The sequence below is a fragment of the Diceros bicornis genome, chromosome 19 (genome assembly GCF_020826845.1).
Source record: "Diceros bicornis minor isolate mBicDic1 chromosome 19, mDicBic1.mat.cur, whole genome shotgun sequence".
Lineage (NCBI taxonomy): Eukaryota > Metazoa > Chordata > Mammalia > Perissodactyla > Rhinocerotidae > Diceros > Diceros bicornis.
Genome location: NC_080758.1, coordinates 52,573,175 through 52,594,792, shown reverse-complemented (window position 1 = coordinate 52,594,792; position 21,618 = coordinate 52,573,175). Strand labels below are relative to the sequence as shown.

General features: G+C 45.9%; 1 protein-coding gene across 19 annotated transcripts in view; it reads right to left on the bottom strand.

The window, feature by feature from the left end:
* Window positions 1–5,750: 5,750 nt before the first annotated feature.
* The window catches only part of LOC131418750 (ral-GDS-related protein-like), a 122,973-nt gene continuing 107,105 nt past the window's right edge, over window positions 5,751–21,618 (bottom strand). For 3 of the 19 annotated variants that reach the window (XR_009223019.1, XR_009223017.1, XR_009223018.1), the window contains exons 2-4: window positions 7,522–7,643; window positions 7,227–7,364; window positions 5,760–6,484 (exon numbers count right to left, since the gene is read on the bottom strand). Coding sequence is in view for 2 of the 19 variants with exons in the window: in XM_058563389.1 (XP_058419372.1) it covers window positions 7,345–7,364; window positions 7,522–7,643; window positions 16,215–16,285; window positions 17,567–17,701; window positions 17,828–17,897; window positions 18,397–18,431 (453 nt within the window). In the remaining 17 variants the exon portion in view is untranslated. The other 16 variants (XR_009223008.1, XR_009223002.1, XR_009223006.1 and 13 more) reach the window with 16 other exon arrangements.

The following is a 21,618-nucleotide window of genomic DNA, read 5'->3' as shown; positions in this document are numbered from 1 at the left end:
GAGATACCTCTTCACACACATTAGAATAGTTTTACTCTCACAAAATCAGAAAATAACAAGTGTTGGCAAGGATTTTGAAAAATTGGAACCCTTGTGCTTGGATGGTGAGAATATAAAACTGTGGAAAACAGTATGGCAGTTCCTTCAAAAATGAAAAATAGAATTACCATATGATCTAGAAATTCTACCTATGGGTTCTGAAATAACAGAAAATATATTTATGGATCTCTGTCTCCAGTTCCTGGCACAGAGCTCCTAAAATCCTTGTAATTTCCTAAATGATAAGAACACTAGGAGCATCTCTTGTTCTAATATTTGTCTTTGACCCCATCCCTGACACAGAGCTCCTAAAACCCTTGTAATTTCCTAAGTGATAAGAACACTAGGAGAATCATTTCTTCTATTGAGGCAACTCTGGGTGGGCTCCTGGATGGGGGCTGGTCACCAGAAAGACCAAGCCCCGATTAGAAGCTTGGAATTTTTAGTCCTATCCCTTATCCTCCAGAGAGGGGAGAGAGGCTAGAAACTGAGTTAATAATTGATCATGCCTACGTGAGGGAGCCTCCATAAAAATCCCAATAGAATGAGTTTCAGAGAGCTTCCAGATTGGCAATGACAAGGAGTGCTTGGAGAGTGGTGCACCTGGAGATGGCATGAAAGCTCTGTGCCCCTTCTCACATACCTTTCCCTCTGAACCACTTCCATCAGGCTGCTCTTGAGTTATATCTTTTTATAATAAACTGGTGATCTAGTAAATGTTTCTCTGAGTTTTGTGAGCCACTCTAGCAAATTAATCAAACCCAAGGGGGAAGTTGTGGGAATCTCTGGTTTACAGTCACTCAGTCAGAAGTACAGGTAACAGCCTGGGCTTGTAACTGGCATCTGAAGTTGAGGTGAGGTTGGGTGGGTGTGCAGTCTTATAGGACTGAGCCCTTAAACTGTGGAATCTGATGTATCTCTGGGTTGACAGCATCAAATTGAGTTGAATTATCTGACAACCAGCTGGCATTCCAAGAATTGCTTGTTGGAGGTGTGGGGAACCCTCTCACATGTGAAAAAATGAATCTCAGAACACCATATATGGGTATAAACCCAAAAGAACTGAACACATATATAAAGACATATACATACACCCGTGTTCTTAACAGCATTATTCAAAATAAGCAGAAGCTGGAAGCAGGCCAGGTGTCCATAAACGGATGAGTTGACAAAAATTGTGGTGTAAAACACAGTGGAATACCATTCACCCTTAAAAAGGATGGAATTCTGACACATGTTATGACGTGGATGAACCTTGAGGACTTTACGCTAAGTGAAGTAAAGCCAGACACAAAAGGAAAAATACTGTATGATTCCACTCATATAAGGTACTTAGAGTAGTCAAATTCATAGGAATAGAAAGGAGAATGGTGGTTCCCAGGGGCAAGAGGGAGGGACAACAGGGAGTTGTTGCTTAATGGGCATAGAGTTTCAGCAGAAGGTGAAAATAGATCTGTGGATGGTTGGAGGTTATCACTACACAGTTATGTGAATGTACTGAATGTCACTGAACTGTACACTTAAAAATGGATAAAGTGGTTAATTTCATGTTATGCATATTTTATGACCATTTAACAACATTAATTATTTTCAACAAATGAACAAACACTAGCTACATGCAATAACATGGATGAATATCACAACCATAACGCTGCATAAAAGAAATTATATTCAAAAGGCTATATATTTTATAATTCCATTTATATAAAATGCAAAAAAGAAAAAAAACCGAGGTCTAGCTTCCAGTAATAGTGGAGTAGCTTGTTGAACTAACACTGTCACAGATAACAATGATAAAATCTGCACGAAATATTATATATATTTATATAGAATCATGTATCTATATGTAATACACATACAATAAATGTGTATATGTATGTATGCATAAATCTCTTCCAAAGGCAAGCAGAACCGAGGGGGAGTCTTCCCTTGAATCATGGGAATTTTACCAGGATATGTTTGCAAGCTTGAGTGTTTTACCTCAAAGCATTCCAAAATCTGTACATGGCCCAGACAGGGGAAAAACTATAGTATTACTTGTAATGTTAGAGGATGTATTTTGGGGCTGGCAGAGTAGCTGGAAAGTTGGGGGAGAAATTTCTGGAAGGGAGGGAACCACAAAGAGGAAAATCTTAAAATATGTATGAAAGTCTGCCCCACACACACACCAAATTGGCAGATCTTTGAACAACACACATGCAGGGTAGGCCCCAGAGGGCCTAGTGTAAAAACAGCAGTTGGAAGATGAAAGAACTGAATGAGGATTTCAGCTATGCCGGTTGTAAAGGAGATAGGATTGGAGTTTCAGTCCAGCCAAGTTAACTCCCTGCTAGAAAAATAACAACACTCTTCAAAGGGACACAATAGAATCCAGAGTCTCTATAACTATCATCCATGGTTTCCAGTACATAATTTAAAAAATCATGAGATTTGAAGAAATAGGAAAATATAATCCATATACGACCAAAAGTGGGCAGTAGAAACTATTCCCAAGGTGTTGCAATTAGCAGACAAGGATGAGAAAGCAGCTTTTATATAGATGATCATGGTGGTAAAGAAAAATATTCTCATAATGAATGAACAGATATAGAAACTCAGCAGAGAAATGGAAATTACAAAAAAGAACCAAATAGGAAGGTGAAATACAGAAAATATTTTTGAGTTTACCGGTAGATTAGAAACATTAGGAGAAACATGAAGATAGAGCAATAGAAATTATCCAGTCTGAAGAAAAGAACATAAAAGTTTTGAGAAAAATGAAGAGTGCCTTAAGACCTGTGAGATGAGTGAGTCCCCATCAGAGAGGGGAGAGACAAAAAATTAAATGAAGCAGAAAGGCAAATCAATGAGTAATAGCATAAAACTTCCAAAATTTCATGAAAAATCTAAAATTTTAGATCCAAGAAAGTCAGGAAACCCACAAAATAAAATACAAAATAAAACCATACCTAGGCACATGATAGTCAAGCTGCTAAAATCCAAAGATAAAAAGAAAATCTTGAAAGCAGTCAGGGAAATACACATATACAGGGGAAGACATTACATACAGGGAGAAATAATATGAATGATGGATGATATATTATCAAAAGCAAAAGAGACAAATCAACAACAAAATGACATCTCTCAAGTGCAGAAAGAAAACCCAAAAGTCAACACAGGATCTGTATTTAGCAGAACTCACTTTCAAAAAGGAAGCAGAAGCCACAATAAGATACCGCACACCTATTAGGTGGCTAAAATAAAAAATAAAATTGCAAATACCAAGTGCTGGTGAGGACTAGGAGCAACTAGAACTGGGAATGCAGCATGATAGTTGTATTCGGAAAACAGTTTAGCAGGTTCTTATAAAGTTAAACATACACTTATTATATGACTCAGATATCCCACTCCTAGAGATTTACTGAAGCAAATTGAAAACTAATGTTTAAACAAAAATCTTTGCGTGAATCTTCATAGCCATTTTATTCATAATTGTGAAAAGCCAGCAACAAACTAAATGTCCTTCGTCAGGTGAATGGAAAAGATACTGTGGTGCATCAGTACCTTAGAATACTACTGGGCAATAAAAAGGATAAACTCTTGATTCACACTACAACATGGATGAATCTTGGATGCATATCTCTAAGTGAAGGGAGCCAGATTCAAAAGGCTATATAGTATATGATTCCATTTATATGACTTTCTAGAAAAGACAGCATTACAGAGATGGAAAATGATCAGTGGTTGCCAAGGGATGGAATGGGGGAAGGGGTTGACTACAAAGAGACAGTATGAGAGAATTTTGAGAGTGAAAGAAACAGCTCTGTGTGGTACCGTGGACGTGGATACATGACCATAAAGTTGTCAAAACCCATAGAACTGTACACCACATAGAGTGAATTTTACTCTGCAAATTTTAAAAATCAATCAGGATGCTGGGGAACTCAGATGGAATGCAGTGACAAATGAACCTCACTGTATTACAAGCATGTGACATAACCACACAGAAGGGGTGGGGATGAAAGGTCCTGACCTAAATAACTTTGGAAGACAGTGTTTTGATGGGATACTGTAAAACTAAAGTACTGTACAGAAACACTGTACTCTAGGTGGTAAATTTGTTTTTCATAAGAGTATGGATTAGCGATTCTGAAACTACTTGACACATTAGTAAATATATTGTAGATAACTGGAGTTAAGTTTCTCACTGTTGGTGAAAGAAGTTACAAATAAACAAAAGGAGAATGCTGGAATAAACTCTGTGGTGCTGGATTGGAGTTGGAAGTATCAATATGAATCCATGACTCTTTTAATATATCTATCCAGATAGATAGATAGATTGATTGATATATCGATAGGTAGATGTGTATACCTGAGTTTATATTCATTCATACATTTCCAAGCTCTGCTGAGAGGGTCTAGAAGCAGTGACACCCTAGTATCAATGGGCACACCTAGCTCCCAGATTTTGGTTTCTAAATATCATTCTCCAATAAAAAGAACCAGGTTTTCTTGGAGAACTGGCTAATTCTAGATCTGGGGAGGGGAAATACAATATGAGCCTGGAGCTTCTTGTATTGCCAGAAAGTAGGAAAGTGCTTTCAAAAAAACACAGAAAATGATGAGATGTGTCAAAAGGAATCAATCTTAAAGACTTCCCAATGGCTCAAGCTGGAAAACTGGGAGCAACAAAATAAATAATGGTAGCATTGGATTATTACCCAGAGAATAAAATAAATATCCATGAGTCTGTACTGATATAAGGAAGATTAAATAAGAAAGTCCTTGTTTATATTACACATCCCAATAGGTTACATTTCTGATTCCAGAATGTGGGATATTATCAAAACATCTGAAAAACCTGGTCATGGAATCTAGACCCTGTCACTTTGTCAAGAATTTGCCCCTTTATGAATTAATGACACATGAATTCTTTAACATTTTTGTAAAGAATGGAAGAGAAACTCTGTAGTGTCTCTGAATGTGGCAAGATGGGGAATTCTCATTAGACCACATCCTTGAGTTCTTCTCTTGTGTTCAATAGGCCCGGGTGATAGTCTGTGTGGTCAGGTGCAGTGCGACTCCCCCAGGCCCCAGTGTTCCATCCTATTCTGGCCTGTGCCTTCTTCAGGGGGTTCTGATTACACTCGTCCACAAGGGTTGGAAAGAGACATTGTAACATGAGGATATTGATCATCTTATTTTTTTTTAAGTCTTTTTTTTTTTTTTAGATTTTATTTATTTATTTTTTCCCCCCAAAGCCCCAGTGGATAGTTGTATGTCATAGCTGCATATCCTTCTAGTTGTTGTACGTGGGACGCGGCCTCAGCATGGCCGGAGAAGCAGCATATTGGTGCGCGCCCAGGATCTGAACCCAGGCCGCCAGCAGCAGAGCGCATGCACTTAACTGCTAAGCCACGGGGCCGGCCCTCATCATCTTTAAACAAGGATTAATGGAGAGGAAAGTCTCAGGGTGTGTGTGCTCCGATGTACTGCTGTTGGGGTGTGGCTGCAGTGAACACTCTGCTCCCAGCAGTCCCCACAATGGCTGTCTCAGACGTTTGATCTCCTGGTGCCACCACAGCAGCTGTTGACAGAGCTGGGAACTCATCGTGGTTCAGTGTCTTCCTTCAGATTTTGTGGCTCTGACCCTCCTCTGCTCGCCCCCTTCCTATTCCTATCTGCTGCGTTGATTGCTTTTAGTTGTTTCCTAGGAGCCACTGTGTGTAACTGGATTTCAGTGTCTTTAGGGACCCACCCTCACTACACGAGTCACTGTACAACAGCCACTTATCCTGGTGTAGCCCATGTTCATCCTCTCTAGTGGAGCTGTGAAGAACCTTGCTTACTCGGAGCTCCTCTCACTCTCATGCTGCTGGGGCTGTTATGAAGCTGAGCATCTCGTCTTTGGTCTCATCAACATTATTCTTTTCATTGATTATTCTGAAGTCGGAGACGGCTTTGTTAATAATATGGACACTGGCTGTCACAGGCACTTTTATGTATCTTCCCCAACAGGTCTGTGAAGTAGGCCTGTCATCCCCATTTTACAGGGGGGGACACTGAGGCTCAGAGAGGTCGAGTAGCTCCCTTCACGCAGTTTCTTGGTACATTTTGAGTCTCCTCCTGGAACTCCACCTCTCAGGTGTGTGCACTTAGCTGGTGTTCCACTTTGTCCCTCTCTACCAGCCTCCCCAAAGGCACATGCTCCATCCTGAGTCCATTGTCTGCTTGATGGCAGTCACCCTGCACAAACAGGCCCTGGGCAGGGAATGGACTAGTGGGGCGTAGTCCTCCAGCTTACCTTGGGCATGTTCTAGGTTTATTGTGAGAGCTGGATCAGTGGAAGATACTGACCGTCACTCACCTGGAAGGTTTGTTACGTAGAAATACTCCACTGACTTTTTGCAGGTGTCATGTCTTCTTTGTCTTCATTGCTCCTCTGGGCTTTCTCCTACAGTCCGTGCTGTGCAGTAACATACAGTACAGAGACTGGTGAACATAATACTGTTGCCCTGCACCAAATGGTTACATCACTCATTTTTCTAATTATGAAAGAAATACATATTGTAAAAAAAGTCAAAGTACACAGATCTATATAAAGTGAAACCCACCCCTTTCATCCCCTTCCCTGAAACTCACTCCCCTACTCAGAAGCCACTATTGTTAACAGGGTGGGGTTTATTCTTCTGGAAATTTCCTATGAATTTATAAATACACATAAAGTATTTTAACATAAATTATATAACTACGTCGTTTTGCAATTTGCTGTTTCCCAAATCATATATCATAGACGTCTCCCCTTATCAGTGCACATCATTCTAACTTACCATTTTAGATGTTTTAGAGGTATTCCAAAGAACAGGAATACCATAATCTGTTTACTTCTTCTTTGATAGAAATGGGATTACATCCAGTTTCACTATTATACATAACGCTGCAGTAAAGATCCTTGTATGGAATTAATTACACTGTTATTCAACTGCTCAATTTGCTTTGTTTCCTTTTAGTCAGAGACTACGACGTAACATTTTCATGGTAATTATAGGGAAATTAATTTTATCATGGAATAAATACATTTATGGGGAAACTGGACTTCAAGGTCATCCATCTCAATATTCTGGAGAAAAATCATGAAACTTAGAAGGTGTGCTCCATCACATTCTAACAAGTCATGTTAACAATTTAAAGTTGAATGTTTGGCTAACCTCTACTGTCTCTCTTCCGAAGATGGATGACTTTTTCTTTTCTTGGAAACTTCTGACTCCAGGGGCTCTCAGTTTGGCTTCAGAGAGGATAAGATATTGGTGTTGTATCTGTTTCTCTTCAGCTGTAGGTTGCATCTTCTAAAGATCATAGAATTGAACATGGTCCAATCGATATATATGATTTGAGTCAAAAATTCAAAGTAATGAACCTAAGAGAGGAATCTATAACTTGGGTTCTTAATAAAAAATTTCCTTTGATATCCCTAAGTTTCTGTGATTACTAGTAAAAACTCACCTATGGGTGAAGAGATGTAGTTCTTCTGGCAATGTCTGGCTTGAACATCCATAGTTAAGGCTGCCACACCCGTAGGTAGATTAGACTTGATCTTTTGATGACCTCTACCCTTGGTGTTTGACCTGGGAAAAATAAGAATTTAAAAAAGCTGCTGTTATTAGCACTCAATGCTAGAAATGCCCATTAAAGAGTGAGTTTGAATTGGTAAACCAAAGGGAGTATAAGCAGAACAAAGTCTTTAAAATCTCTAAAATTTCAAGAAATTCTAATTTTTTAAAATATAACTCTATTTTTGCCACAGTACAAACTGTGTATATATGAATGAAATATCCCTCTGTCCATTTCATAACTTGTTTCCATTGATTTGATGGATTTATCCTCTAATCCGGATTCCAAGTGTGAAAGAACATCTTGGTCCTTCAAAGAAAAGAAGCCATTGAAATTTGATTTTCTTTTAGCTTGGCATCCTACAGGTTTGAAGAATAAATTATCATGTAATGATACAATGATTCTGAAATCTAATTGTTAATTAGAGGGGTGTAAAGGATGATTGAATGGTGTTTCTTCCCCATGGTCAGGGGTATTGTACACATGGACGTGTAAACATGATTTAGGAAGCTGCTTCAACTCCGTGACATCCCTGAGAAGCACAGTGCAGGAGGATCTAGGCACACAGCCATCTGCCTCGATCTCCTGGGTTACATGTAGATCCAGGGGTCTTGAGAGTGGCTTCAGAGCAGCTAACTTTTATCTATTTCTCCCCTTCCTTCTCTCCAGCTTATCTCAAACAGTCTTGACTATTATATTTTAAAGTAAGACCAATTATAGTTATTTACATGAGTTTCTTGTTTATTATTGCAGAGTAATAATCAGGCATACCATTAAAGATCATTTAATTGACCTAATTAAATTTGTTGTACCTTATAATAGATTAGAACACTGTTTAGTTCAGTGTTTGATATTCACCAAATGTGTTAATCTGCTTACAACTGCCATGTGTCTCACTCTTCTTAGATGTGCATCTTTGGCCCATCACAAGATTTTAGTGAATGAAATCATCATAAATTAAGATAATGTACTGTCTTTTGGATGATAAGGAGGCATATGTGTCCATTTTGGAAATATGCCCATCTGTCTTTGCTCCCCATGGGAAGTTTCTGATCACTAGGTCTCCAGGTGGCTTGCACAAGCCCTAGGTCTGTAATAGTTTGGTGCCTCTCCTTCTACTTGGGGTAGAAATAAAAGAGATCAGAGAGACTTATTAAAGTTTTGGTTGCATGAAGTCTTCGATGAAGAATATTCATACATATTGTTCTGGATAGCTCTCTGTTCCTAAGAGTACTAGTTACATTAAGGGCTTGTCAGGAACCGTGAAAGGTATGATATTTTACCTTATCTGCAAGCTAATAAGTCAGCTTACCATGGTCTTATAGATGCTGGCAAAAGAAACTAGACCCATGGGTCAGAGACAAAGGACTTAATGACACAACAATACTAGTGGCCAGAGTATCAACATTTGCACCAGTTCACTAAATCCCACTTCCTACAGGGTGATACACAGTGGGCCAGGTGACATGCAGAGGGTTGCAAGAACTCAGAGCTTAAGGAACTCAAATCTTTGATAATGGGCAGGAAGTCTGCTGACCTTTGCCCCAGGGAGGGGTGTTATTTCTATTATATTGGGCAGTAAGCAAGCCTGTCCTTTGCTCTAGAGGAGGCCACTATTTCTATCTTCCAAGGCTGACAGCTCTACACACATCCTTGAAAAGATATCCTGGCTTCACTGGCTTTCAAAGATAAGCTTGACTGAGACTCGATCATCATTCAGTTCTTCTGTTTCCTTTATTGAGATTGTGCAAATATGCTCTTTTCTCTGTAAAGTTCACTAACTTTATTCATACATAAGGGATGGTTTTGGTTTTATTTATTAAGTTGAGATTTTCGTATTAGAGCAAATGATGAACTATTATGGGTTGGATCTGAAAGTATGCTTTTCCAGGATAAATGTGAAAGAAGATCAGGGCTCACACAACTCTGCCACAAGGAGCTGATAGCAACTCAAATGATTTTAATTTGAATACTCTTTTGTACAACTTTCTTCCATCTTCCTTCATCCTCTCTGCTTCCTGTAACTCCCATATAGGAGTGGGGCAGTTTCAAGGATTCACTGAACTCCTTTACAATATTCAAATCATTTTGTCTGTTGTGTTTTTTTAATTGAGGTAAAGTTGACATACAACATTATATTAGTTTCAGGGGTACAACTTAATGATTCAATGTTTGAGTATATGTCGAAATGATCAGCACAATAAGCCCAGTTAACATCTGTCCCCATATATAGTTACAAAATTTTCTCATGTGATGAGGACACGGCGTATTTCAAGATGCAGAAGAATCAACGATGATGTCATACTTTTCCATACACAGCTTGATGAATTAGGACATAAGTATACACCCTTGAGACTGTCACCACCATCAAGGCCACAAACATATCCATCACCTCCCAAAGTTTTCTCTCACCTCCTTTATTACTATTATTCTGTGGTAAGATCTCTTAATATCTACTCTATTAGCAAATGTGATGTATGCAATACAGTCTTGTTACCTGTAGGCACTATGTCGTAGCCTATATCTCCAGAACTTATTTATCTTGATAACTAAAACTTTGTATCCTTTGACCATCAGCTCCCAAATTCTCCATCCTCCCAACCCCTGGCAACCACTATTCTAACCTCTGCTTGTATGAGTTTAACTATTTTAGTTTCCACATATAAGTGAGTATTTGCCTTTCTCTGTCTGCCTTATTTCACTTAGCCTAATGTCTTCCAGGTCCATCCATGTTGTCAAAAATGGCAGGAGTTGCTTCTTTTTTCAAGGTTGACTAATATTCCATTTCTTTATCCTTTCATCCATCAGTGACATTTAGGTTACTTCCGTGTCTTAGCTATTGTAAATTAGCTGCAATGAACATTAGAGTGCAGGTATCTCGCTGAGACCCTGATTCCAATTCCTGTGGGTATATACTAGAAGTGGGATTGTTGGATCATGTGCTAGTTTTCATTTTTGGAGGAATCTCCATACTGTTTTCCATAATGGCTGTACTAGTTTACATTCCCACAAGGGTTTCTTTTCTCCACATCCTCACCAACATTTGCCACCTTTAGTTGTTTTGATAATCTCCATCTTAACAGGTGTGAAGTGATAGCTCATTGTGGTTTTGATTTGCATTCCCTGATTAGTGATGCCAAACACCTTTTCATACACCTATTGGCCACTAGTATGTCTTCATTGGAAAAAGTCTATTCTGGTCCTTTGCCAATTTTTTTTTTTTTGCCTTTAATTTTATTTATTTATTTATTTTTCCCCCAAAGCCCCAGTAGATAGTTGTATGTCATAGCTGCACATCCTTCTAGTTGCTGTATGTGGGACGCGGCCTCAGCATGGCCAGAGAAGCGGTGCGTTGGTGCGCGCCCGGCATCCGAACCCGGGCCACCAGTAGCAGAGCGTGCGCACTTAACCGCTAAGCCATGGGGCCAGCCCCCGTGTCCACTTTTTAATTGATTTTTCTTTTTGTTACTGACCCAACACAAAAAAAGAGAACAAAATTTTCAGGCATTATGAGTGCTTCCCAGTTGATGCAGATGGTTTTGTATTTACAGTGGTACCAAAAGATCATGTTTCGTGCTTTTTCTTCAGCTTGTTATAAGACCAGCAGTAGCTGCGGCATGGCAGATAATCGGGATCTTCTGGGTTTGGAGGTTTACAACATAACTAAGTGGTAAGGAATTTTTTATTATTCCAAGGAAATTATTGAGATCATAGTCCATGGAATCCAGGATTGATAGGGGTAGGAGGAAATTAAGGTGAGGATCGGTGATCTGGCATTACTTCTTATCTTGAGGCACAGGTATCCACTGTATGAGTGTTTGAATAAAAGTATTAGATATCAGGAATTTGTGGTAAGTGAATATGTTTTCTGAATTATTTACTTTGAACATAACCATTTGGATTATGTGAACATCTGGGATGTGGGAGTAAGTCGCTAACAAGGGCTGGTTGACAATGTCACTATTGATTTCACTTCTATGAACACCGAGTGGTCAATGGATTAAGCAAATGAGTAGTCAGAAAACACAGAAATGGTGGGATTTGGGATTTAGTAAAAGATTGGGGACCCACTGTCCTGAGATGGAGTGCCAGGACTTGTACAGTTGAGAGTGACAAGGACAAGAAAGGAATAGAAACACACTCAAACAAGGAGGGGGTGTTAACAGGATGGAGGGAGAGAAATGATCTGGAGTAGCCTTGAGTTTTGACCTGGAGCTTTCTGTTCTAGATGCAAATCTGCCTGATGACATCCCAGGACACAGGTCAGATCCCCAGAGGATAGAGGCAGGGTGGAAGTACAAAACAGCCAGGATAATTGTCCTAAAATGGCAGGCATCCTTTGTCATTTGACCCAATATCATGATTTATTTTTGTAGGGTAAGAGGAAAAGAAGGATAGTCATGTCTTCACAGAGGAAGCAGCGTGACTGTGGGAACCAGTCCAAACCAAAGCCTGGTTTAAGCATCTCCATCCCTTTTAGGATGTCCAGTGACATAGTCAAGGGGCCGGTTACTAGAATCCCATCCCATCCTAGCAGTGACGGGTCTCTGGGAGGACACCTTGGACCAGCCCCACCAGGTCTGCTGGCCCGAGAGACCGCGAGGACTCCAGGCCTGCAGCAGTGCAGGACTACTGGTAAGTCCTTTCAATCTTGCCAAAGCGTTGCAAAAACTTGCACCTAGTCACACAGGTGAATCCCTGCCAGGTGTGCTCGCAGGTGGTCTGCACTCCAGGTCCCATGCCCACTCCTGCGGGTCTTCAGATTTGGCAGAGATGATTCCAGGAGCTGATCTGGGCATTCCACAGTTCCACTGCCAACAATTTCTGGTGACTGTGGAAGGTATCAGGAAAGAGGAAAGGGCAGTGAAGAGCACAGGAGAGAGACTGGTGGTAGCACTGATGGCGGACAGACTTGCTAGCGAGGCAGAGAAAACGAGGGGCCAAGAAGGACGTCCTGACAGCAGATGAAATGGAGCAGGCACCTCAGTGAGGTCTCATGGTTGCGTCCCTAATGTTTCCTTGCTTTGAGCTCTTGAAACTTTAAAACATACCAATACGTTTCTTTTATTAAACTCTGCTGTGTGACATAGAAAATATAGACAGCGGTTTCTTTCTGAGGTGAGAGGTTGAGTTTCAGGTGAGGAGAGAAAGATCTTCTTTTTTCATGCTGTTCTCTCATTTTCTTTTACTATGTACATCATTTATTTTTACTTTCAAGTCAGCAGCGAGTTACCAACGTCAAGGGGATGATTCAGTTTTTCCCCTCACAGTCACAGTAAAACGTACTAAAAGTGGATTATTCTTTTTGTGTAATATTCCAATAGATTCCAAAATATTGTTTCAAAAGCCCTTTGATATCTATGTACTCAAATTAGGTATTTACTTCTAGGTCTCCATTTTTATGTTCTTTGTTGCATGCTAATTTAGTGTTGCATCTAAGGAAATACCAGATTTCCCTCAGTTTTTTAGATCCATATGTGTTGGAAATTTGATTCATGAAGATGGACATGGCAGCTGGGGGATCGTGCTATTATCAAAAGAGGCCTTTTCAGCATCAGTAATCTGACAAGAACCCACTGCTTGTTGGGATTTAATTGTCTATTTCAGGGATCAAGCTTTCACTGTTGGCACTTCTCTTTCTCTTTGGAGGGAAAGTACGGCCTTCCCAGTCTTTCCATTACCAAATCACTTTCCTGGGTGGCTGTGCTGTGTCAGGAAGGGCCTGGGATGCCGGGAACCAGTATTCATCATCCGCTTCTGGCTGTCCTGAGAAGGCTTCCCTGGCAGAGTCCAGCCTGTGTGTCTGGGTGACACTTGCAGCCATCAGAAAGGAGGCGATAACACACAAGTGCCAAGCGATTCATCTGGCCCTCGTCTTACAGGGTGTTCCCAAGGAAAGAGGTTCAAAATGCCACTTGGTAACCCTTTGAAAGCTGTTAGTCATGGGTCGGGTTCTTGGTGTGAGCTCAGAGCAGTGTCTATTCACCACCAGATGGGAACATTTCAGTATTTTAATTGGTAAGGCTGTGTTCATGCACGACCATGGATCATCAGTTCCGTGGCATTCCCCGCTGGACCTCCCAACACCCCTGTCATGCCTCATATTTCAAAGCTCCAAACAGGGTTCACACCCCAGCAGCTGGTTGTAATGTAACCACAGCACAAGACTGGGGAAAAAAACACAGCCACCCAGGGGTGACACACTTTAATGACTTGGGCCCAATTATGCCATTTGGACGAGTTCAGAACACCAACACTGAGTGTGTAAACTGGAGGATTGCCCAAGACCTTGGACCTCAGAAGGACACGAGCTCAGAATTCACCTTGGACAGCAAGGGACAATGTGGGGTCAATTACTGGCCAGGATTATGGTCCCTTATCCTGGCAAAGCAGAGCTCATTCGGGATCCATCAGGTCAAGCCAGGGAGGAGGCTGGGGGCCTTCTAGGGAATTTCTGCCCTAAAGGGAATTGCATAAGGAAGGCAGGGGTGCTGAGAATCCTAGTTCACAGGGAGCAGTCATGTTTATGGAACGAGGCCCAGCAGTAGCCTTAAAAGCTGCATCAGATATCGTTCCTCCTGGATACAAATCAAGCAGGAAAAGGAATTCAGAGGCCTGTACAAGGATCCCAGCAGAATTCAAATCTAGGTCAGGGGTGAACATGGAGCCCCTAGAGGGGTCTCAGGAGGGAAAGTCCTGCCTGCCTTTAGTCCATTTTCAAATGATCTTCCTCGGGCCTTGTCCTCTCCACATGCACGTTTTGATCTTTTTACATTGGTTTCCCCACTTAGAGCTGATGCAATTCCAGAGATTCAACTGGAAAACTAAAAGCTCCTAAAATTTGGTCAAAAGAAACCTCAGCAGCTGGAGTCTGGGTGTCCCAGAGGTCGCCATGCCATAAGGCCTGGGGCTGACCAGGGGGCCACGGAGACAGGCTCTCTGGACTGGCCAACAGGGAGAATCCACCCCTGCCCTCACCCAACTCCTGCCCGGCCTCACTCATTCTCGTTGAGCAGCTCCATGTCCTGGAACCAGGCCCCAAATCACTCCTTGGGGTCTTTTTATAATTCTTTGCAGCGACCTGGAGCAGCAGGATCTCCCTCATGACTCGGTGTTCTTGGGACCAGAGGGAAGGAGAGGATGCAAACAGGGCCTGGTTGGGGGATGTTGCAGGGGCCTTGTGGGGGGTGAGGAGTGGGGCAGGGGACCAGTCCTGGGAACGCTCCTTCCCTCCAGTTCCATCCAGGCTCTACCTGTTCTCAGAATGGGAATAATCAGCCCCTCCTCCAAGAAGTTTTCCTTGATGCCATCCTCCCTTCAACCCACGCGCCAACTGGATGGGTCTCGACTTCTACCAAAATCTTCCACTCAATGTAAGATACAAGGGGTGGAGCCAGAAACTGTTCTCCCCAGAGGGTCTCTGATTTCCACCTCCTTCCCCTCCCCTGCAAGGAGTGCCACAGCTGCTCCTCAGTCCTCTTCTCAAGGTTGATCTCATTCCCCTGGAAGGCAGACAGCCAGAGTCCATCAGACAGAGCCCCCTAGCCTGACTAGCCCCCTATGCCCTGCCCTTCTCATGTGGCACTACTGCCAGGTCCCCAGAGGGGGCGGGGCATGCAGAGAAAACAGGACTTGGACCTAGGATGGGCTCTGGGCTCCAGAGTAGTAGGACATGGGGGGAGGCTGAGGGACCTGGCAGCACAACCCTCTCTGATGACAGACTTGGAGGCTGAGGCCTCAGGCAGAGGGGACTGCTCAGCCACTTATGTGCTGCCTGACTTGGGGGGGGGCGACTGCTCTCTCCCTCCACGGGCAGCATGGGAGGGACAGGCAGAGTCCAGCTCAGATAAAACCTCACGCAGCTGTGCCATCAGGCAGCTCTGAGCTTCCCCAGCCTGAGGAACGAGAATGAATGTCTCAGGCGGAGCCTCTGTTCACTCATCCCTAAGATGGGCCTGATGCCCCAGCTCCCAGGGGCGGCTGTGAGGCTCTCACGAGAGGAGATGTGCCAAGTGCTGAGAGCTCAGAGCTCAGTGCGGGGGCTCACGCATCCCCAGGCTCAGGATCCTGGTCCTTCCTGCTTGGTCCTCAGATTTATCCACTTCGAGATAATCACCCATCGCCAGGTGCAGCATCAGCAGTTCACCGAGGAAAGTGCCAAGATAGGGGACAACACCCTGTGACATCGGGGTGCGGGGGGGATGAGCCCTTGCTCTCAAGTCGGACCCCTGCAGACCCTCCCCTGAAAAGTCCTCACCCTCAGCCTCCTGGCCCACCCCAGGGTTCCCATGGGGAGCAGCCTAGGACCCTTAGCAGCCTCCCCTCAATTCTTCCTCCCTTCACACCCCAAGAACACCACACTCCTCCTCCTCACCTCCCAGGGCCGGCTTCTGGCAAATCACAGGGTATGTGGTCCCTGGCCCTCACCACAACAAATCCATCCTACACCAGCTCTTCCAGGCCCCCCTCCTGGTCACTTCTACTGGGGGATTCAGACACTGTGGCACCAGGAGGAAGGGACCTCCTCTCTTGATTTGAGGCCTCCGGCTGGGAGGGCAGAGCCCCTCCTCCACAGGCACACTCACCTGCTGCTGCTGCTGCTTCTCCTGCACTCTCTGGGGGTTGCCCTCCGGGGGGCAAACGTGGAGGGCCCCTCCTGCCAGAGTCGAGGACAGTGTCAGCGAGACCATACTCCCCTCACCCCATTTCTCTTGAGCACCACTGGCCTCTGACCCTGAACATCTGACTCGAGTGAACTGGCACCAATGCCACTCCACCCTGCAAGGTCTTGTGATTCCAGAACAAGCCCAGCTCCAACTCTCACTCTGGGTGTGAGCTCGGGCTTTTGGCCTGGCCTCCCCGAGCCTGTTTCCTCATCTGGAAAGTGTGAGAACTCCAGCTACCTCACAGGTTCTCCTGAGGACTCACTGTCGCATGACTGTCATCATTGTTCTGGCCCTCACCCCTCCAGGTGGAGCAGGCAGAAAGCTCCCACATTCCTTTCCTCCCTCTTACCTCATTACCACCCTGTGAGGCCTGCACCACACAATCACCACACAATCACCATACCTCCATTTCCCTGATGGGGAGACAGAGGACCAAACAGGGGCAGTGAGTTGCTGAGGGGCCAACAGAGGAGAGGCCGCTTGCCCCTCTCAGCCAGAGGCCCTGTTCCAACATCCTTGCCTAACCCCCAGCCCCACCACTGACAACAGTCTTGTCCCCTGAGCTCTCAAAGCTTGGCCCTGGGCCGAGCCGTGGATCGAGAGGATGGGGTGTCTTGGGAGTCTGGTTGTTGAGTGGCTCCTGCCTGCCCCAGTCCCCTGGAGTGTCTCTCCCCCATGCCGGACAGAGGCAATGCCAAACCCTTCTCCTCCCCAAAGAACAACTCAGGATATTCGCCTGCACTGAACTCTTTCTTTATCCACTCAGGAACTGGACCCACAAGGTGCCACCTCTGATCAACAGGGAAGGGGGTGACAGGATGCCTTGCTTCCCCGTTTACATGAAGCTCTTAACGTCCTTTCAGCAGGATCCACTAAGAATCCATCAGTTGCCTAGACGCTACTCATAAGCCACCTGGGGCCTATATCATTGCCAACCAGGCACTCAGGTGAGACTCCTGTGGTTGACTCAAGTGACTGCTCTAGGGGTCCAGTGGGGAGTCCCACAATGCACACACATCTGTCTCTGGTCAGTTGTTCAGATCCAAGGATGAGCAGCCTGTTTGTCCACCTGTGCCAGGGGAATCCCCTGTTGTGCCCGTCCCTGGGGTAGGCAGTGTGCCCTCCCCTTGGAGACATGGTGAAGATAGAAGGAGCAGCAGGGGCCTGGCTTCCTGAGGACAGGTTTAGGCTGAGGGATAAACCCACCCAACCACCCAACAGCCTGGAAGAAGCTACATCCAGCAGGATGGACGTGAGTGGAAGCCAGAGACCTGCTGATGGCGCCAGCTCGGCAACTCGTCCTGGAACAGCCCAGCCAACACCACTGTGTCCCATGACCAAGGCCTCCTGCCCAAAAATGGCACCCCACCTGCCCATGGGCAGAACAGATCCCTCTGCTTGTTAACCTGGACAAGATAGACAGGAATGTTTCAGAGAAAGTTCAAGTGATAAATTATCAAAACCACAGCTTGCTCAGTCCCCCTCCCCCCCTGGCCCCTGCTTTCTTTCCAGACCCCCAGCCTCCACTCTACCTTGGTCATCAGTTCTCTGTTCAAGGACTCGTCTTGGCTATAGCTCTCTTTAAATTTTTCAGAGCTCTCCCTGAGAGGAAGGGAAAGAGGGAAGGATAAATTTAGGGATAATGTGAGGGGTCTAAGTGCATATCCTTTTCTTTGACAACCTGAGAGATTCAAACTGCCTGGAGGAGTGCTCTCACTGGGCTCCTCTGAGCGCTAAGGTCTCGTGGGACTGGGAGGGGGCTCTCCTGTTGGTCACTGGGGTCTCCATTCGCCTGCTATACAAAGCAGCTCTCTTTTGACCACTTTGAGTTTCAACTGGGCATAGAGTTCTGTTGCTATAAACACTTGAAAATCTCCAATGTGGCTCAACCCAGTACCTGGCATTTAGGGAAACCGAGTCCTGAAGCAGAATTGGTGCACTAAGGACACCGGGAGACTTAGAGACCCACCACTGAGGCCCAGGCCCTGTCCCCATCATTTGCTGCCTCCCAGGAGTTCCCAGCTGACTGAGGGGCCAATGGCAGACATTCAGGAGATCCCCCATCCACCCTGGTTCTCCTATGGAGAGGGGCACTACCCACCAGGAAACTTCCTCCATGTGTTCTTCAGGTGGCATATGGATGTTTTCTGCAGAGAAGAGATGACAGTGCGGGGCGAGGAGAAGTTCTTCAGGATCTCACACTCCTGGGGAAGGGAAGAGAATAAGCTGTGAGGTGGGGCACTGGAGCCCTGCTTGCTCTAGCTTCAGTCCCCTTCTATTTAAATCTCCCCTCCTGGATTAGACAGATGTACAGGGAGCCCCAGAAGGGCACATTTAGGACCCAAAGAGTAACACTCACAAGGAGGAGGATTTTAGCTCAACCCAAGGAGGGAGCCAGGTAGGAAGTGAGCATCCCCACACTGGGACCTGGAGTCAAGGTCAACGTGCTCCTGGCAGGAAGGATCTAGGGACTTGCAGGGGCTTAGACCACACACTGCAATCCTGGGAGCTGATAAAGATGGAGGCAGTTCCTAAGGCTCCAGAGAGGGGCTCCACTGGGCCTCCCACAGCACACCTGGGCCACCTGGATCCAGCGCTCCACCACCCTCACCCTGTCCTGGGCCATCATGCTCGGGACCCCAAGGCAGGTGGTGATGACGAGGTTGGCCACCCTTCTGAAGTGGTCGATATTGGCCTGGACGGTGTGTGCCAGGTGCTCATTGCCGGGCTTGTTCCTCTTGCCCCAGGTGGAGCCCAGACACTGAGAGGGCACCACCTTCTGGAAAGGCTCCTGGGGAACAGGGGGAGTGTCACCCAGCATTGCCACACCCTAGCTCTGTGTCCACAGCCCACAAAGTCCCACACAGGGGTCACAATTTAGAGCTGGAGCTCAGGAAGCTCATGATGTGGCCTGAGCCTTGTTAGAGTCCCCGGCTTTTCTTCTCTGTCACTGCAGGCACCCAGCAGAGGATGACCCAGGACCCAATACTGGCAGGGAAGGGAGAGGGGCATTTGCATCCAGCCCGTCCTGGCTAACTCCAAGCTCCAGATGGTGGCTCAGCTTGGCTCATCCCAAGGGAGCATCTTCCAACAACCTGATCCCCCCTCTGGTCCCACTCCCCATTCTGATGCACATTCCCCTGTGGTAGCTACAACCACGGGCTTTGTCTGTCTCCCTCATAGTGAAGTACACATCAGGTGTCTAATAAGTCCTGAGGCTGTTGGGCCTCCTGAGCAGAAGGTTGGGCCACCAGGGACCTGGCTGCACACAGTGAGTTCCCCTCCCCCACTGATGGGCCAGGCCCTGCTCACCCTTCCGTCTCTTCTACCTCATGGAGCCGGCACAGCCACTCTGTGCAGCAGGTCCTGTTAGTGTCCACCTCTACGGTCTGTAGGTGGACAGCAAATGTTTGGGGGTTCAGAAAGTTGCCCAGGTCGTATGGTTGGTAAGGGGTGGAGCCAGGATTCGGGCCCAGATCATAGGAGACTGGATGAGGTCTGGGGCAATGATGGCAGAGGGAAGGCCTACCCCACCCGCCCTGAAAGCCCAGCTGCTCACCGCATCCATCACGGTCAACTGCTCCACCACCAGCTTAGGAGGGAAGGCCGTAGGTTGGGCTTCTTCTCATGCTTCTTAGCCACAGGTGGAGATGGACTTCCCACTAGAAATGATGGTCCAGGTGACTCCAGCTCAGCAGCTCCCACTCCTGCTGCAGCCGATGTCGGCCCTTGCTCCAGCTCCAACACTGCTGGTGGAGGGGACACTGGCTCCAGTGCTAGAGAGGGTGGTGTCAAGGAAGCTGGAGCCAGCTCTACCTCCACCACTGCCCACTGCTCTGCTTCTGCTGCTGGCTGGAGCTCTGCAACTGGCGCTGGAGCGGGATAAAGAGAAAGGTTCACTCACATAGCTGACTTTCCATGTGTCCTTCTAAATACAGGAAAGATCCCACTTCCTTTCCAGGAATAGCCAGCCTGCAGTCCCCCTTACCCTCTGGCTCTGCCTCATTGGCCTCCAGAAGCTCACACCAGTCAAAGGAAAGAGGGTCACAGCAGCTCAGCTCTGAACCAGGCAAGGTTACCTGCATGTACATCCCCTTTAGCTTGAAAAAGAGACAGCCCCTGACTGGTCCCACCCTAGTTCTGGTCCAACCCCATCATCTCAAGGTCCTGAGTGTGGAGGCCCTCTGCTCCTGCTCTCATCTCAGAGCAGCACTGGATGGTGTGGGTGGCCTCATGCACCTGCCCCTTGTCTAGTGAGTTGGTGGAGTTGAAACCATTGGGCAGCTACTCGATGACCTCCTGAGTGGAGTTCTGCAAAGACTGCCTGGGAGCTGGGCCAGAGGGAATCAGGGGCTGCCTGCACACTGCCACTGTGGTCAACCCCCAAGAGAAAGTCTGCTCCTCAGTTCAGGCACAGAGGGCATCCTGGCAAAGAACTCTGGTCAGGAAGGGAAGGAGATGAAACCTCTAGGGCTCAATAACATACGAGTTGAGCAGCTCACCTTCTCATGCTGTCAGCCATGACCTGGGTACGAACGTCACAGACCCACAGGCTTCCGACACCTAACAACCAGCTCCTGCCCAGGAATGGCCTGCCCCACATACCCTGCCTTCCCCACACCACACAGACACACAAACACACACAAACACACGATGAGGGGCCTGGATTTTGGGGTTGATCAGGTGGGATCACCGTTGTGTCCTGATCTGCACTAACCTTTCCTGGGCTGCCCATGTTACCCTTCACTGCCTCCTGTCAGACACCCAGAGGTGTCAGGGATGAGGGCTGAGCCAATGTAGGCAACAATCAAAAAGATTCTATTTCTGGGCTTTTTTGAGCCCAGATCCTGCAAAAGTTGGGATACAACAACAAAACATTTCTGCCTCTTGACTGTCTCCCGTCAAGTGAGCTGGATGGGGGACTGTGGGTGCCTTGTTACCAGAGTTCAAAGATCTGTTGAGGCCTAGGACCAAGGAGATGGGGTCATTTTTCAAGATTCCTATACCTGGACCCCTTACCTCAATCAGATTTCTCCAGAGCTGCCCCCTGAGCCCGGGCTGCTCACCCTCTTCTCTCATGTCACTTCCTGAACTGTACACAAGGAGCCTACACAGCCCTAGCCCCAGTTCCCTAGAAACCTAACTCAGGTCCTTGCTTTGAGGAGACAGAGATGAATGCAGATTTCCTTTAACTTACCAGTTCTTCATCCTGGGATAGTCCCTGTGCCTCTCAGGTCCTCCCCAGTCTCCAAACCTACACCAGTGGGATCAGGCTAGAATCTACTTCCTAGGGACCTCAGCTGGTGTATATGAGATAATATCT